The sequence below is a fragment of the Microcebus murinus genome, chromosome 3 (assembly GCF_040939455.1).
Source record: "Microcebus murinus isolate Inina chromosome 3, M.murinus_Inina_mat1.0, whole genome shotgun sequence".
Classification (NCBI taxonomy): Eukaryota; Metazoa; Chordata; class Mammalia; order Primates; family Cheirogaleidae; genus Microcebus; species Microcebus murinus.
Window position 1 is genome coordinate 71,940,534 of NC_134106.1, and position 12,157 is coordinate 71,952,690.

At 37.9% G+C, this 12,157-nt stretch overlaps 1 protein-coding gene and 1 non-coding gene across 3 annotated transcripts in view; both read right to left on the reverse strand.

Annotated features, from left to right (window-relative positions):
• RNF103 (ring finger protein 103) overlaps positions 1-12,157 on the reverse strand; it is a 94,973-nt gene that overhangs the window by 905 nt on the left and 81,911 nt on the right. For both annotated transcript variants that reach the window (XM_012774332.3, XM_012774330.3), the window contains 2 exons: positions 3,776-3,897; positions 926-1,040 (listed from right to left, as the gene is read on the reverse strand). In XM_012774332.3, the coding sequence (XP_012629786.1) occupies positions 926-1,040; positions 3,776-3,897 (237 nt within the window). The remainder of the gene's footprint in view (positions 1-925; positions 1,041-3,775; positions 3,898-12,157) is intronic.
• On the reverse strand, positions 8,540-8,645 carry LOC142870307 (U6 spliceosomal RNA). Its single transcript, XR_012918735.1, has one exon. It is a non-coding gene; the product is annotated as a U6 spliceosomal RNA (small nuclear RNA).

Genomic DNA, 12,157 nt, shown 5'->3' on the forward strand with positions numbered 1-12,157 from the left:
AACAAATAAAAATTAAATCCACCAATTTTTTTCATTAAACATAAAACTCAGAAAATTCAGAAGTAAAAATAAAGTTTAAAAACTGCTTAACCATCACTCAGAGATAATTTTATATATTCTCCTTCCAGACTTCTTCTATAGACATTTTATATACAAAAGTATAAGGCTTTTTTCATATAATATATTGTAAACATCTTTCCATGTTAATGAATGTATTTCAATATCGTCTATCACAGCTGTATAGTATTCCATTATAATAGCTATAACTGATTCGACCAATATATCAGGCATTTAGGTTATTTCAAACTTTTCAATATTATAAATACCACTACTAGAGTAAACTCCCAGAAGTCAATCTGTTAGGTCAAGGGCTTTTAGCAGTTACTGCCAAATTGATTTCAAGAAAATTTATACCAATTTATAACAGATCAACACTTAAGTGGACATATAGGAGTAACATTTATCGGGTGTCGGGAGGGTGCGAGGGGGGGAGAAGGGGAGGGATGGGTATATACAACCAAATGAGTAAGATGTGCAACGTTTGGGGGATGGACACACTTGAAGCTCTTACTCAAGGGGGGAGGGGGGCATGGGCAATATATGTAACCTTAACACTTGTACCCCCATAATATGCTAAAATAAAAAAATAAAAATAAAAAATAAAATTTATACCAATTTAAATTCCCAACAGTAATATATGAGAATAATATTGCACCTTACCATTTTGGAAACTCTAGAAAGTTTGAAAATTCTTTATTTTTGTGTTATTTAAAAGATGGTTATAGATATAGTACTTAATTTTCAAGAAATAACTTATATAGTCTTAAAAAAAAAAAAAAAAGGAGAAGGAAGTTACAGCCTAAAGAAAAAGCAAGCAGGAAGAATGGCCATAAAAGAAGAGAAAGGGTAAGTCTCATGGTCATACCTGCTGTAATTTCAAACAGAATTTTGTCAATTTCCATTTCTGCTTCTTCCTCCATTTCTTCCTGATCATCCATGCTTTCAAAAGTGTCCTCTAACATCTCCTCTATGATCCCAGCCTAAACACAGAATAAACATGTCACTTCCTTCAACGGTTAAATCTGTTTCCATCAGACACCCCTAGACACCATCTGGACCGTGCTCCAGTTTCAAGTCCCGTCCATCCTTTCAAGAGCTGACAGTTGGCCAAAGGAAATACTGGATGCTGTCCTCTGCAGAAAGGCAGCAAATGCCCAAAGGGAAATGTGTCTCCAAGTTTTGCACTAAACTTGGGGAATGCCACTACTGGCTATATCAGCAAAGCTTCCTAAAGTAACCCAAACTATAATGGCATCACTTGGGGAACAACTTGCTGATAGATGAGTGTATTCCCTGAGCTGTTTGGGGAAGTATCTGCCCTAATATTGCAAATATAATCTGTGAATGCAGGAAGGAGTTGTAACACAGTATGAAAACTGGCTGGGGTCATAGTAGACATCTGATAACAAATGCCAAGAGCAGGGTGGGAATCCAGAAAAGGCCTGAAGAGCACTCTAGCATGTCCAAGTTACAGCTGCTGGCCCAGGGTGATCTGGTAGGTCTGCAAGGATCAATCAATTCACCCACTCCTTGGAGAACTAAAACAATGTTTCTGGACCCAACTAGGTAAAGGCCAAACATTTTACTGCGAGCCCTGTGCTTTGTTTGTCCTCAAGGTGGCACCATGGCAGGCATAAGCAAATGTCTCTAACACCAGCCCAACACAACAAGGCCCTACAGTGTTCCTGCTTAGCCCTAAACTCCCAGATAAGGCCCTACTGAGTGTTCTTTGTTATTGAAACAAAGGGTCAGAACAGCACTCTCCAATGTCAAAACGGGGACTGCTGACATCCCTGGGCAGAAGAAGTAGGAAGGGGCTGAGTAGCTATGGTCAAGGGCAGAAGGAAAGCATGTGTTCAGGCTTCTGAGAAACTGCCAGAAAAGGAAAATCCTGATTACCTTGTCACCAGAAAAAAATGAGCCCCTAGCTTTGTACCTTGACAATCCAGTGATTGAAGGAGCAGAAGGTCACATGCAGCGAGCGGCTCCAGCTCTGGCTCTCCTGTACTCAGTCAGGGTACAACTCTTACTGACTACACTGATGGGATCAGATTTAAAGCAACTCTCTTTCCTGTCTGCCTTTCTACTTCCAAACCACTGAAGTGACTCTTAACGACATGAATCTAGCTGGTACTCTATTCTGCCCATTCTTAGATCCTTTCCTCCCAACCAAAATGAACAAATTCACATTTATGGTCACACAGGTGGAGCCCTGGAGCCTTCCTTAATGGAAGTCATCTTAGAGCTGGGACTCCAAAAAAAAGTTTCAATAAATACTTGCTAATTGATTAAAAGACCCCACCAGAATCCTGACTGTCCTTCACATTCTGGAGGTAGAAGTTGTTATTCATTCAATCAGCAACCATTCAAATTCCTACTTTGTGCCACATAACAGGCCAGGCTCTGGCAATAACCAGAGTGACTAGAACTGTGTCCCTGCCTTCAAGGAGCTGAATCCCCATGGGAGGCTTCAGTATCTACTATATGCAAGCCGTCCTCCATGTCTGTATTACTCCAGTATTCAGAATCCGTTGTGGAAAAGACTCCAGATTCTAAAAACAGGATTCCCCTCCAATCCTTTTGGCTGTATGACTTAACATGAGTGGGTGTGAGAAACACTCCAAAAATTATCTCATTATCCAGTTCTAGATGGACAGTCATCGCCAACCTTGGGGCAAGACGTCCACCCACCACTTTTAAAGGACATACCCTCCTTACCCAGTTTCTTCCTTACTGCCCCTGCCCACGGCCAACACCTGGCCCTAGGAGTTTTATGTTGCTTTTCTTTCCTATCAATTATCTCCTCCAGTCCCTCTCTCCATGCCTTATAACCTTTTGTATAATTCAAGTTCATTAATGGAATTCCCCAGGAGGAAGGGAGGTGACTTCTATGCACAAACTACAAGAATTTGAGATGTACACTCTTGGTTTTGAGGCCAAGGTTTGCGGCATGAACAGCACCTGTGAGGGATTTCTCATCACCATTTCCTCTGTGGCAGCTCAGGTGATAAGGTCAGGCACCTGTGCTTCAACTCCACATCTTAGCTTAAATGACTAAGGTAACTTCAGGCAAGTTACCTGGCAGCTCAAACTCAGCTTCCTTCTGTGTACAAAGGGGACAAAAATACCTACCGTCCCAGGGCGGCTGGGACAGTGAGTGTGGTTCACCATTGGCTGTGGGGACTTAATGACAATATCCTCCTTATCCCTGTCCCTGTCAGAAGGCCACCAGTATAGGTCCTTGCCAGGCTCTGATCCCGAGGGTGGCAGGTATTTATGTATTTCCTATTTGGTTCTCAGTCTCTCCTCTTTTAGTTTAAAACAGAGATCAGGAAACTACAGCATGCAGCTCAAATCTGGTCTGCTGCATGTTTTTGTAAATGTTTCCCTCCATCTCCTTGCTCATGATGAAGACTGCAAACCTTATCTCCTTGATTCCTAAATGGTTGTTCCCTGGATCCCCCATCTTCCCTAGGGCTCTGGGTATACTTTTTTACTTCTAAGGACCACTCTGATAATCTGACCCAGCCTCTGCTACGTTCAGCTCAAAAATGGTTTCCACCAGCCTTAACAGCTGCTTTTCTATCCTCAGAATCATTTCTGTCCAGCAGCTGCAGTCTGTACATTCCCACCCACCCATATCCCTATGCCCTGCCACTTGCTGAGAGTTACTGTCAGTGGTTTGGAAGGGGAAGCAGGGCTGACGCCAGGTCACCTTCATCATCTCTTTGGATAGCTCCCGCATGGTGGCCTGAATTTCTGGGATCTTCACAAGACTTTGCATGGCCTTCATCACTTCTGTGCTCTTCTGCAGGGAACCAGCCACTCGCAGGACCGCTGAAAGGGAAGGGGTACAGTTAGATTGTTCAACAAGATGGCATAAAGAGAGACAGCCAAATTATAAGCCATTCCAATAAATGGAAGCAGTAGCAGATAGACTCCTGAAGTTATTTTATGTACCTTTAGACTACTTTACTGTACTAGTTGACCAAGAGACTGACTTTTCTAAATTGTGTGTTACCTAGGCTACTGTTGGTATGAATTCTCTGAGCATACAGGCCAACTGGCCAATCTGCAGAGTGGCCAGCCTGAAGCCCTATAACTGACCTTTTTAGGGAAGGAAGCCAGCTGGGAATGACTGTGACACCCAGGACAAGTCACAAATTGGAGGAACAGCTCCAGACCTTTTAAGGGCCACACTGGAACAAGAAAGCTTTACACTGCCCAGCTAGAGCTTCCCATACACCATACATCAGCCTATGGGCAGAGTCCACTCTATGTGGAGCTTGTCACTGGTCCTCAGAAAAATGAGAGAAATTGGGATATGACACAGTGAATATATGTGTGGCAGTGTGAGATGGTTACAGTTCCTTGCTGGGGAGAAACATTCTATAGTCTGAGATCATATCCATACTATAATCTTCATTATAAGAAATTGTGGAAGTGGCAGAAGATCATTTCAGCCCTCTCCCTAGATGTCTTTAACATTACAGAGAGTTGGCAAACCTCCAAATCTCTTTTGGAATTTCATGAGACTTAAAGTTCTGAAAACTGCAATGGCACATAGACTTCCTTCAGTGCTACGGCTCCTGGCTCATCCAGGAGTCACTACAGGTTCAACTCTAGTGGAATCCAGACCATAGGAAGCTTTCCCATCTAAGGAAAAATAAGAGTGACCAGGGAAATGCCTGTCTGACATATATAGCAATCTGTGATTTTTTTCTAAAGGAATAAAGAAATTTGCTAGTTGTAGAGAGAATACTTCATTTCTCTTAACACTGAAATAGGAAAGTAAAATATTTATTAATTAAAATTAGTATAATGATAGAGGAAGTATCAAGAATCTGTATGGCTAAAATAAGCATATGGCATTATAATGATATCAAAAAAATAGACAGTATAAGATGTTAAAGTTACTATTGATTACTGTACAAAGATGAGAAGAAAAAGGTAAAAATAAAGCAAATTCCAGGTAATTGTTTGAATTATAAAAGTCTGATGTCTACATGGGCCTGTGTTTTATCCTTAATTTGCATCCTGAGTTTGTAACCCAGAGAGAGTGCCTGAACATGACATGTATTCAATAAACTTTTTTGAGCTGGGAATTAGTAAAATAAGCAACAAGATGGAAGACATGGAAAAAACTATGACTAGAAGTGTTAAATAATCAATCATTTGTATTTTGAAAAAGGTATAAATTTCTGATTATTAGATGGAACAACAAAGGAAGAGTCAATGTAGTAAGAAAAAGAGGAAGCAAAATGAACTTAGAAATAAAACGTATTACAAAAAGATTTAACTTGATAACCAATCAAAATGGATAGGGAAAGTAGGTTTTTAAAAGGCCAAACTAAATGTTTATTGTACACTTGTTAACTCGAAACAAAGGAGATTGCTATGGTTTGAATGCTATGGTTTTTAGAGGCAACACCTCTAAAATTCAGGTGTTGCCAATGACAGTATTAAGAGGTGGGGGCTTTAAGAGGTGATGAGGCCATGAGGCTCCACCTTCATAAGTGGGATTAGGTGCTCTTAAAAAAGAGACTGAAAGAGGGAGTTCATCCTCCCTTGCCCTTCTGCCATGTGAGGACACAGTATTCCTACTCTCCACAGGATGCAGCCCTCACCAGACAACTGACCCTGCTGGCACCTTGATCTTGGACTTCCTAGCCTCTAGAACAGTGAGAAATAAATTTCTATATTCTTTATAAATTTCCCAGTCTCAGATATTTTGTTATAGCAGCAAAAAACAAACTTAGAGGTATAGAAGACTGGGCAAAGATGTATTTTCTATGTTCCAAAAGGAAAAAAGGTGTGGCAGATAATTATTTCATAAAAAGTCATGCCTTCAAAAGAATGAGAAGATAAGCCACAAGTTGCAAGAAAAATTTGCAAAAGACATATCTGTTAAAGGACTGGTATCCACAACATACAAAGAACTCTTAAAACTCAATGAAACAAACAACCAAATTAATAAATAAATGGGCAAAAGACCTGAGCAGACACTTCACCAATAAGTTATATAGATGGCAAGTAAATATATGAAAAGTTGTTCAAAATCATATGTCATAAGGGGATTGTACATAAAATCAATGAGATACCACTAAAAACCTATTAGAATAGCCAAAATCCAGACCACTGACAACACCTAATGCTGGTGAGAATATGGAGCAACAGGGACTCTCATTCACTACTGATAAGAATGCAAGTGGTTTAGCCACTTAGGAAGATACTTTGTCAGTTTCTTACAAAACTAGACATATACTTACCATATGATCCAGCAATCGTGCTCTTTGGTTTTTATCCAAATGTATTAAAAACTTATGTCCACACAAAAACCTGCACGCAGATGTTTATAGCAGCTTTGTTCATAATTGCCAAAATTTGGAAGTAACCAAGATGTCTTTCAGTAGGTGTATGGATAAACTGCTACATCCAGACAATGGAATATTATTCAATGTTAAAAACAAATGCACTATCAAGCCATGAAAAGACATGGAGGAAACTTAAATGCATATTACTAAGTGGAAGAAGCCAGTCTGAAAAGGCAACATATTGTATGATTCAAACTATATGGCATTCTCAATATATATAACCTAAACATTTGTATCCCTGTAATATGCTGAAATAAAAAAAATAATTTAAAAAAACCCAACTATATGACATTCTAGAAAAGGTAAAACTATGGAGACAATAAAAGACTAGTGGTTGCCAAGGGTTAGGGGGGAAAGGTGATCAATAGGTGGAGTTTCAGGGCAGTGAAACTATTCTGTATGATACTATAATGGTAGATTCATGTCATTATACATTTGTCCAAACCCAAGAGTGAACCCTAATGTAAACTACGGACTTTACATCACATTATATAATGGGTGACAATGATGTCTCAATTTAGTTTTATCGATTGTAACAAACAGTGGTGGAGGCTATGCATATGTGGGGCAGAGGTATAAGGAAACTCTGTATTTTCTACTCAGTTTTCTGTGAACCTAAAACTGCTCTAAAAAATAAGTTTACTAAATAATAAAAACTATACCCAGAAGATGAAATTAAGAATAACAGCAGGGCCTCTGGATTTAAGACTGCCATTTTGTATGATGAGACTGGAAGGACCCCATTGCACTCACTCCTGACATCAGAATTTCCCTACAGAATCTACAAATCCAATCTGTGAGAGAGTGGCTGGACTTTTTTCCTCCCTGCTAGTTAGTGCACATATGACTTGGACCACAGAGAGCTGGGTTTGAACCCCAGCTCTGCCATTTCTTGACTGATTTAAGACAGTGATTCAGCCAGCTGACCTTGTTTTCCTTATTTGTGAAGACTGAATGAGATCACTTACATCAAAGAGCCTTGTAAACTGTCACACACACACACACAATATAGTGCTACTGAATTATTTATAAATGTATCTTATCAATGTCCCAGATGTATGTGAGTTGATTTTGATGAATGACCACACCTTGCCTCTCACTTGTTGGCTTCTGACTTGGAGAAAGCGCTGATGGGTAGGCCCAAGTCCCATGCACAAGAGAACCAACTCAAAGCAGGGACTGGCAATGAGAGAGTAAAAGAAACCTAATTCTATAGCTCTGTTATAAGCCACTGTGATCATGTTTTCTGTTACTTGTTGCTAAATATATTCTTCAACTAATACAACAAAAGAAAACAAAAATAATACCCATTATATTTTATGAAGTATATATAACACTAATTCTAAAGTCTGAACAAAATCCGAATCATAGCATTGCTATATAATATTCTAATGAACTCAGGTGCTACTTATAATACTAAAAATTTCTTCAATTATATAAACCCATTAAGATCAAAGTTGATTCATATTCAAAAGGCATGGGTGGCTTACTGCCAAAACAAGAACATACATGATATACTAGAATATAAGTGGCATCAGTGTAGTGTTGTGTCCCACTGTGTTAACAATATGCTTGGTCACACATCAATAAATAGTTGCTGAATGCAAAAATGAATCAACCTACTAAGAATTATTTAATGACAGAAAGTTGCAGAAAGTATGTTAGACTGAAACAAATTCTTATCTAAAATCTTCAAAAACCAAAGCATTCACAGTATTATATTTAGTTAAATGTTAAATGCCACTGAATTACATGCGTGAAATGTTTAAATGGCAAATTTTGTTATATATATTTTATAATAAAAAATTCTCCTAAAACAAATTTAAAATTCTACAGAAAACATTACTAAGTAAGCATTATAAAAACTAGCTGACCACAGTTAAAATTAGAAAGATCAAAATTACACAGAGGGGATCATGAAATAAAATCAGCAGTGTTTCACTGGTCACAGCTCATTTTTGCTGGAGCCCTACCCTGCCCCTGGCCTGTCTGCAGGTCCCCCTGGGTTCCTGGCTCTCTGCAACATCAGGGCCTCTTCCCTGTTCCCCCCTTGGGGGGGGCAATGAGAGCTCTATACAATGGAGACTTGGTGGATGAAGTTTTTTAAAACTGTAGAATGCTTCACAAATTTGTATTCATCCTTGTTCAGAGGCCATGCTCATCTTCTCAATATTGTTCTAATTTTAGTGTATATGCTGCACATGAGAGCACTAGATTTCTTTTTTATTTGGCAGGGGACCCACTGTTTCATTTCCGTTGCCTAGCATTGTGCCCGACACAGCTGACACTCTGATATTTGTTGAATAAACCAATAAATGAATTTAGAAAAGAACAGGGAAAACTATCATATTCAAATTGTGGGAAAATATTAAATATATTAGTCTCTTGATAGGAAACACTGAGGTAGCTTTATAAAGACTCAGGTGCTCCTATATAAATACTACATTTTTAATATTAGATCAGAAAAATGTTTTTTCTTTTTTTGTATTGAACATAAAAATTCTAGAACATTTCTTTATAAAAATAAACAGGCAATAACCAATTTTATATGGCAAAAGGTTAGAAAGGGATTACAACAAATAGAAACTAGTTCTCCCAATGTTTTAAATTATAGACATAGAATAGCCACATACTCATGACAAAAACAGAGCCAAGTGATGCAAAAAAAGAAACTAAAACCCAGAAATAGACATAAAAGAATTAAAATGATTAATTTTTAACATTTTATTGTGGAGAATTTTGGAGATAACACAAAAGAAGTATCATTTCACAAAAGAGGAGAAATAAGCCCATGAAAGGATGATTCTAATCATTAGTCATTAGGAAAATACAAATTAAAACCATATCAGCCCTACACACCTATCAGAATGGCTAAAATAAAAAATAGTGACAACACCAAATGTTGGAGAAGATGCAGAAAAACTGGATCTCTCATACATTGGCTGGTAGGAATTTAAAATGATACAGTATCTCTAGACAACAATTTGACAATTTGTTCTATGCAACCATAAAACCCAGCAATTGTTCTACTGGGCAATTTATTCGAGAGAAATGAAGACTTATGTTCATGCAAAAACCTATACACTTTTACACATAAGCAGCTTTATTCATAATGGCCAATAACTGGTAACAACCCAGAAGTCCTACAATGGGTGAATTGCTAAATAAACTGTGGTATATCCATATAATAGAATACTGCTCAGCAATAAAAAGAAATTATTTAGTGATACATTTAAAAACCTGGATTAATTTCCAAACAATTATTCTAAGTGAAAAAAGCCAATCCCAAGAGGTTACATATTATATAATTCCATTTATATAATATTCTTGAAATGACAAAATTTTAGAAATGGAGAACAAATTAGCAGTTGCCAGAGATAAAATAGGGGGTGAGGATGTGAGGGAAGTAGATATGGCTATCAAAGAGCAATATGAGGGATCCTTGAGCTGATAGAGATGTTTTGTGGCTTCACTGCATCAATCCCAATATCCTGACTGTGATACTGTACTCCAGTTTTGCAAGATGTTATCACTGAGGGAAACCAGGTGAAGGCTACACAGAATCTCTTTGTATTATTTCTTACAACTGCATGTATAAGTGTCTATATTTTTCTAAAAATAAAAACCTTAATAAAAAAAACTTAGAAAAGAGAATATAAAATTAAAACATTGCATTCCCATGCCTGCCAGAGATACAAATAAAAAAAGGATATTATGTATATAGAAACAATTTCTGCTATAAACATTATATCATAATAACCACCAAACATGAAAGTGAAGTGGCTAAATAATTAGTTTTACAATCAGTAGATGCAAAAACTAATGGAGATATTCTGAAAAGAATTTGGACACCAGTAATGAAAGCAACAAAAACAGAATGCACTCTACCTATCACAGGCTCTTACGGGAATTATAGATAAATTTTAAAAGAAAATTAAAATAATATTAGAAGTGGAATCCACAGCAAAATGTAGCTCATTGGTGGCAAGGGCCCAGGGGAGCAATATAGTCACAAACTAGACTGACAGTGTGGTTTTTAAAAGCCAACGTAAAATTGGCAATTACAAACAATGAATAAGATTATGAGAAAACAGGAAATCTTATAATGGTATTTCACAATAACAAATGAAAGCTAAGAGTGATATTAAAAACATTTGAGCCTCAAAAGTAAAATTATTTTAAGAGACTACTAAGATACTTCTTCCTTGTAACAAAAAAAAAAAAAAATCAAGAGATAAGTGATTTCCAAAGAAACATCTACCACAATAACAAAAAACAAAAAGATAAAAATTAAAAGAAAAAGAAGACAGTACCTTCTATAATATGGGGAACCAAAACCTAAGGGAATGACAGTCATAAAATACTGTAACCATGTACATTTGACAAATTTTCAAAATTTAAAGTCACGTTTATTTATGATCATATGCTACCACTTGAAAAAATAACTTGATGTGGTTTATTAAAAAGACATACATGGTAGGCACAATAAAATAAACGCAAAAGCTGAAAGTGGTGAGTTGATTCCATTGATGTGGGTCTCAACAAATGCACTTTGACAGTTTGGATAGGATACTTTTTGTTGTTGTAGGTAGTTGTTTTATTCATTCTAGAGTGTTCAGCAGCACCTTTGATTTCTGCTAGCTAGATTCCAGAAGTAACACCCCTGAACCTCAGTTGTGACAACTAATAATGTCTCCAAACATTGCCAAATGTTCTCTAAGGCAGCAGTCCCCAACCTTTTTGACACGGGGACCAGGTTTCATGGACTGGGGCAAGGTGGGGGCAGAAGGGGGGCAGGATGGTTTTGGGTTGATTCAAGTGCATTACATTTATGGTGCAGTCAAATCTCTCTGCTAACGATAATCTGTACTTGCAGTCGCTCCCCAGGGCTACATCACCGCCTCAGCTCCACCCCAGATCATGAGGCATTAGATTCTCCTAAGGAGCGCACGCAACCTAGTTCCCTCATATGTGCAGTTTACAGTAGGTTCACTCTCCTATGAGAATCTAATGCTGCCGCTGATCTGACAGAAGACAGAGCTCAGGCAGTGATGCGAGTGATGGGGAGTGGCTGTAAATACAGATGAAGCTTTGCTCACTTGCCCGCCCCTCATCCTGTGCAGCCTGGTTCCTAACAGGCCACGGACCAGTACCAATGGGGGGTGGGGAGTTGGGTTGGAAACTGCAGCTCTAAGGGGCAAAACTGCCCCCTGCTGAGAATCAGTGACCAAGGCTAACAAGCTGAGATTAAATTCAGCTGTGAGCATCTCAAGAAGTAAAGCACAAAGGTTACTATTTTGGTTGTAAGACACTGATAGAGGCACATTGTTTCACTGGGAAAGATATTTTTTTCCAGCACTAGGTTCTAAGATAAATTTCTTCCCTCATTTTTTATGTTAAGGAATATTAAAGTATACAATGTTTATTGACTATACTAGTAATTATATAGAAGTTATAGAAATAATCTTCATATGGCTATTTCTCATCCATTATCAAGACAAGCAAAGGACCGCTATGAAAAAGAACTCAGTGAAGGCATTCCTTTAGGAAGCAAACCTGGGGGGCAGAGGCTTTGTGATGGTCCAGCTACAGGGATAGGGTTTTAAAAGTCTAGAGGGATGAATGTCTTGTGCACTCTCCTTTAATTGCAATGATGTGTTCTTACACTATATTTACAGAGCATAAAATAAACATTCATGTGAGTAACAACTAAAATTAAATAT